Source organism: Chionomys nivalis, chromosome 1, assembly GCF_950005125.1.
Source record: "Chionomys nivalis chromosome 1, mChiNiv1.1, whole genome shotgun sequence".
NCBI classification, from domain to species: domain Eukaryota; kingdom Metazoa; phylum Chordata; class Mammalia; order Rodentia; family Cricetidae; genus Chionomys; species Chionomys nivalis.
This window is the reverse complement of record NC_080086.1, coordinates 111790561-111797363: the sequence shown is the minus strand read 5'-3', so window position 1 is coordinate 111797363 and position 6803 is coordinate 111790561. Positions and strand designations below refer to the sequence as shown.

The 6803-nt window shown below is 45.4% G+C and overlaps 1 protein-coding gene across 1 annotated transcript; it reads left to right on the top strand.

The window, feature by feature from the left end:
- The first annotated feature begins 255 nt into the window (after window positions 1–255).
- Window positions 256–1194, top strand: LOC130887010 (olfactory receptor 1I1). Its single transcript, XM_057789274.1, has one exon. It carries the CDS (start codon window positions 256–258, stop codon window positions 1192–1194), a length of 939 nt encoding a protein of 312 aa, XP_057645257.1.
- Window positions 1195–6803: the final 5609 nt, after the last annotated feature.

Below are 6803 nucleotides of genomic sequence, written 5' to 3'. Positions count from 1 at the left end.
AGAACTGATCCGTAGGCAAAGGTTACCCACCTTGGACAACATCCAAGTTGATCATGTACCTCAGTCAGGGATTTGAGACCCTAATTGACTCAGATTTAGACAGCTTCGAGAATACAAAACCCACTGGAGATAGCCTGAAGAAATTTCCCCGAAGGAGGAGGACTTTCACAGAACCTTAAAGGTTTCCACAGGACTAGAGTCCCATCTCTGACTCCAGCTCTATGTTCTGTTCCAGTAGATCCGTGCAAGGTCTCCATGGAACTGAAAAACCAAACAGTCTTGGAATTCCATCTCATGGGACTCTCGGAAAATCCAGACCTGCAGCCCACCATCTTTGGACTCTTCCTGTCCATGTATCTGGTCACTGTCTTTGGGAACCTGCTCATCATCCTGGCCATTATCTCAGACTCTGGCCTGCACACACCCATGTACTTCTTTCTCTGCAACCTGTCCCTGGTTGACATCCTTTTCTCCTCTACCACTGTCCCCAAGATGCTGGTGAACATCCAGACCCAGAGCACAGCCATCCCTTTCTCAGGCTGCCTTGCCCAAATGTATGCCTTCCACCTCTTCGGGACCATGGACAGCTTCCTCCTGGCAGTGATGGCCATTGACCGGCTGGTGGCCATTGCCTATCCACTGCACTACTCAGTGCTCATGAGCCCACATGTCTGTGGGCTACTGGTGGGTGGGCCATGGGTGATCACTAATCTCCAATCCCTGGTACACACTTGCCTCATGGCCCAATTAACATTCTGTGCAGGGTCAGAAATCCCCCACTTCTTCTGTGACCTCATGCCCCTCCTGAAACTCTCCTGCTCAGACACGCACACCAATGAGTTGGTGATCTTTGCTTTCGGCATCATCATGGGCCTCAGCCCACTGTCCTGCATCCTAGTCTCCTACATCTGCATTTTCAGGGCAGTCTTCCGGATCCCTTCTGCTCAGGGCAAGTGGAAAGCCTTCTCTACTTGTGGCTCACACCTCACCGTGGTGTCATTGTTCTATGGGACCATCTTTGCTGTATACTTACAGCCAGCATCCCCCACCTCCTCCCAGAAAGACAAGATAGCTGCATTAATGTGTGGGGTGGTCATCCCTACACTGAATCCCTTTATCTACAGCCTAAGGAACAAGGACATGAAGGCAGCCCTGAGGAAGCTTGGCAGCAAAGCCATCTTATCCTACTCATAGGGAAGAACTGTAACCAGGCACCCACCATGTTTTGGAATCACTGTTAGGTGCTTGGGATTCAGGGATGAGCCCCAGTCCTGTTCTCAAGTTGTCCAAAGTCTAGCGTGGAGCATATCCACTTAATAAAATCTTACAGTAAAACGTGGTCAATGTGTCATAATGAAATGGATGGGGTCTGGAGAGATGGCTTGGTAATTAAAAGTAGTCAGTTCGGTGTCTCAGCATCCTGAGTGTTGGGATGACAGGTGTTCAACAGCTAGATAGGGAAGTTTGTGGTTTTCTCATGTGGCAGCACCAGAGAACCCCTATGGTCATTTGGGAAGAGTTGGTGACTTGCAAAGATTGTGTCTAAATATGTCTGGTTCGTGGCCCATTCTGTATTCAGGAAAAACACATGAAGGATTAAAAGGTTTTTTTTGCCTGCTCTTGGGAGCCTTTTCCTCCTGCTGGGTTACGTCACCCAGACCTGATATGAGGGTTTTTAACTTAGTCTTAGTGAATCTTGTTAAGCTGTATTTGGTTGATAGCCCTGGGATGCCTGCTCTTTTCTGAGCTGAAACAGAGGAGTAGTTCTGTAAGAGAGGGAAGGTGGGGGTGGGAACTGAGAGGAATGGGGAGAGGGGAAATTTTGGTCAGGATTGCTGTGTGAGAGGACAGTAAATAGACAGACAGACAGACAGACATACAGACAGACAGACAGACAGAGATAATTTTACCAATGGGCTTGCTAGGTATCAGGAAAAAAAAGATGCTGAAAGCTAGGATTCACCCTCAGCTAAGAACTAAACTCATTTTATCTGCCAGTCATTACATTTATTATTTTTTGAGACAGGGTCTCTCTCTGTAGCCCTGGCTGGCCTTGAACTCACTATGCGGACTAGGTTACCCTTGAACTCATAAAAATCTGCCTTTTTCTGACTACCAAGTGCTAAGATTAAAGGCATACACCAGCATGCCAGGCAAGTTATCACATTTTAAAGAATATCCCTGGGCTGGAGAGATGACTCAGAGGTTAAGAGCACTGATTGTTCTTCCAGAGGTCCTGAGTTCAATTCCTAGCAACCACATGGTGGTTCACAACCATCTATAATGAGATCTGGTGCCCTCTTCTGGCCTGCAGGCATACATGCAGGCAGAGCACTGTATACAAAATAAATAAATAAATCATATATATATATATATATATATATATATATATATATATATATCCATCCCTAAGTAAAGTGTCCCCCTGGGGAAGCTGGGAGTTGAAAGGTGAAACTGCTACTATGGTAACTGAGATCAAAACCCTGGACCCTAGTCTTGACAAGGACACTGGATTGCTCTAAATGTGTTATTGAGCAGCATCTACAAGATGCAGCACCAAGGCATGCTGGAGCAGGCTGCTTGTTGGTTCCCGGCTGCTCAGCAACTCAGCCCCCCAAGATAATCACACAGAAACTATATTATTTAAAACGCTGCTTGGCCCATTAGATCTGGTTTCTTATTGGCTAACTCTCACATGTTAATTTAACCCATCTCCATTAATCTGTGCATCACCATGAGGTTGTGATCTACCAGCAAAGTGTTAGCACGTCTGTCTCAGGCAGCGGCTCCATGGCTTCTCTGACCCTGCCTCCTTTCTCCCAGTATTCAGTTTAGTTTTCGCCACCTAGTTCTGTTCCCCTATAGCTCTGCTATAAGCTCAAAGCAGTTCCTTTATTAACCAATGATATTCACACCATACAGAAGGGAATCCCACATCAGAGGCAAATCCAGTCCACAGTTTGGTTTGGTATAGCTGCCAAATTGGGGGTGGCTTTTACATTTCTCTGTGTTTAATTTGTTTTTATGTCTGTTGTTGGGGGTTTTGTTTTCTTTTTTTAAGATTTACTTTATTTTTCTGCCAGGCAGTGATGGCACACACCTTTAATCCCAGCACTCAGAAGGCAGAAGTAAGCAGATCTCTCTGAGTTCCAGGCCAACCTGGTCTACAGAGTGAGTTCCTGGACAGCCAGGGCTATGTAGTGAGTGTAGGACTCAACCATAATAAGCTTACTAGGAACAAACCACCCAAAGGAAGTTCTTAACTTCCAACCACTATCACCTGCCAGTGTAGGATGTGTCCATGATAAGCTTAATAAAGGCCTGAGCCTCAGTAGTTTATCCTGAGGCAATACCCAGTTGCAGGAAGGACCACAAACTGAGATTACCCAGTCACCACCCAGGAACAGACCATCCAAAGGAAATCCCTAACATTTCAAACTTCCAACCATTGTAGACAGGATCACCTACCAGTACACACTCACCAGAATACCCCTAGACAAATATCAGCCAATCAGGGGTCCTGAACCTTAGAAACGCCTCACCCCCACCTTTACTACTATAAAAACCCAACTCTGAGCTCGGGGCTCTCCAATTATTCCAATACTTTGGACACACAGAGAGACCAAGTTTGCAAACTTGTATAAAATAAAGGCTCTTTGCTTTTACATATGGGACTCCATCTCCTTGTTGGTTTTTGGAGAACTTCATAAATCTGGGCATAACAGTGAGACCCTATCTCAAAAAACAACAAAGATTTATTTTTTTAATTATGTGTGTGATGGCAGAGATATAAGTATGTGCAGGTGCCTGCAATCTGAAAGTCTGGGTCCCCTGGAACTAGCATAACAGATATTTGAGTCATTCAATGAGATGGAAATGGAAAAAGTAAAACTCTCCAGGTCCCCGAGTGGCAGCCGTGGGCAGTGGGCCATGAGAGGCAGCAGGTCCCAGGCACCTTGGCGGGTCAGTCGGTCCCATGAGGAGCCGCTCAGCAGGAGAGAGACAGAGACGGATAGGCTCACCATGCAAAGAAAGTGGGTATTTATTTAGTGGGTTATGGAGAGAAGAGAGAAAAGAAAAAAGGAAAAGGGGGAGGAGCAGAAAGAGAGGCAGAGAGAGAAAGAAAAATGGGGGAAGACTCCTCAGAAAGAGATGGAAAGGGAATGAGCTCAGGCTGAAAGTGGAAGGAAGATCCACTTGCCTCAGCAGATGGGGGAGGGAGTGGGCAGGGCTTGTCTCTTAAAGGGACAGGACAGACCATTACAATGGGTGCTGGGAACTGAATGCAGCAAGCACTCTTAAGGTTTGAGCCACCTCTCCAAGGCCTTGTGTATATTCTTGACATAAAGTAGCTTCCAATTCCTGATCCCTCTTCCTCTGCTTCCTGGGTGCTAGGGCTACAGGCATGGACTATCACATCCCACTCTGGTTTTGTCTGTTGTTTCTGTGTATATATTGTGTACATGTCTTTGTGTATATGTCCGTGAGTGTACCCATGCATATGAAGGCTAGATGTCAAAACTGAATGTCTTCCTTTCTTTCTCTCACTTTATTTTTTGTAGCAAGGCCTCTCTCTTGAGCTGGAGTTTACCAACTGGCCACACTGGCTGCCCAAGAAGCTACAGGAATCTGTCCCCCCCCACCTTCCTGCTGTCCCCAGTGCTAGGGTTACAAGAGTCAACACCATGCCCAGCTTTCACATGGACACTAGGGACCCAAAATCAGGTCCTCATTCTCAAGTCATTGGTTCTTCATCGGCTGGGCCATCTCTTTAGTGGTATAGGAGGGTCTTCTTTCTGTGTGTTGCTTTCATTGGCTGAATAAAGAAAATTGTCTTGGCCTTTTGATAGGTCAGCCCTTAGGTGGGTGGAGTAAGCAGAACAGAATGCTGGGAGGAAGAAAGCAGTGTGGTAGACACCATAGCTCCCCTCTCTGAGATGGACGCTGGTTAGATTCATGCTGGTAAAGCCACAGTCAAGTGGCAATACACATTAATGGAGATGGGTTAAACTAATATGTGAGAGTTAGCCAATAAGGAGCTGGAGATAATGGGCCAAGCAATGTTTAAATTAATACAATTTCCATGTTGTTATTTCAGGGTATAAGCCAGTCGGATGGCAGGACACAGCCCGCTGCTCCACATTACAACACTTTAGTCCCCTGGTTTTTTGTTTTGTTTTACTTTTTGTTTTATTTTAGTTTTGGTTTATTTGACTTTTTGTTGGTTGTTTGCTTGGTTTTTTTGTTGTTGTTGTTGTTATTCAAGACAGGGTTTCTCTGTGTAGATCACACTGGCCTCACCATACAGCTATATTCGACTTTTCTTGAAGATAATTTTTTTGCTTGCTTCTTTTAACCTTTATTCTTCTCTCATGAAGATAATTTTCAATATTTATTTATTTGTTTACTTATTTTCTTTTTGAGATAGGGTCTGTGTAGCCCTGGCCAACCTAAACTTGAACTCACAGAGATCTGCCTACCTCTGTATCTTGGGTGCAGAGATTAGAGGCATGTATGGAATTTTTATTATTTGCTTTTATTTTTACAAATGCTTTGCCTGCATATAAATGTACCACATTCATGAAAAACCTGTAGAAGCCAGAAAAGGGCACTTGAACCCCAGGAACTAGAGTTGTGAATCACCATGTAAACGGTGAACGTGGAACCTGGGTGTTCTCCAAGAACACCAAGCACTTTTTTTTTTCAATCGGTTTTTCCAAAACAGGTTTCTCTGTGTAACAGCTCTGGCTGTCCTGGAACTTGCTTTATGTAGACCAGACAGGCCTTGAACTCGCAAATATCTGCCTGCCTCTGCCTCTCGAGTGCTGGAATTAAAGGAGTAGGCCACCATCCTAGGTGTGATGGCAATCATGTCTTTGTTTCAGAAGGATGTCTATAATCATCTTGCAATCCTACCAGTGTTTTGAATGGTTATATGACCACTTATGATGACCTGTTGCTATGACTACCTTGTTATGCTCATGTTGCTACCATGTCTTTGTTTCTGGAGATCATCAGGACTAACTTGTTATGCTTGTGTTCTGCTCCTGTAACCGTATTTTGCCCACCAAATCCCCCATTTGGAAACTGCCTATCCCTGAACCTCATCTTCATCATATCCAATGCTGACCTCTCCGACCCCACCTCTGAGAGGCAGCCCATACACACAACAGAAAAGCTTGCTTGAATGAACTTGGTCATGATGATTTGGGTGGGTGGTCTTTCTCCTCCCATCTTTGGGGTTACCTTGGAGCTGAAACACTGCCTCGGAGCAGAGTCTCCTGAGACTTGGGAAGTGAACAAAGCTCACAAATCTGAAAAGCTGATGTTTACAAGATGAACCAGGGCTGCTCCACCAAGTTATGGGTGCTTAAACAACTGCTGGGGGAGGAGCCGATGGCCAGAGACCCTGCTGCAGGAAGGCTCTGCAGCCTCTCCAGCTGCTTGCAAGTTACACAGAAAACCCCAGTGTTGTGACTTTCTTAAACGAGTGGGCTTTTCAGGGAGGCAGCTGCCTTTGCTCATGTAAGTAACCTCTCACCCATATTCCTGTTAATGAGCTCATTGGTTCTCCAGGCCGGACATTAGTGCAATCGTACTTTGGTCTGTTGTGGATTCTCTATTTTTGGTGAGCTGGTGTGCGTGTGTGTGTGTGTGTGTGTGTGTATTGATAATCCCAAGGAAATATCTTATAGAACAGTCTACCAATGAGAGAGAGAGAGAGAGAGAGAGAGAGAGAGAGAGAGAGAGAGAGAGAGAGAGAGAGAGAGAGAGAGAGAGAGAGAATTTGGATACAGTTCAGA

Bases quoted from the DNA above. Each gene is read 5' to 3' on its own strand.
- LOC130887010 (XM_057789274.1), top strand. From the start codon at position 256: ATGGAACTGAAAAACCAAACAGTCTTGGAATTCCATCTCATGGGACTC.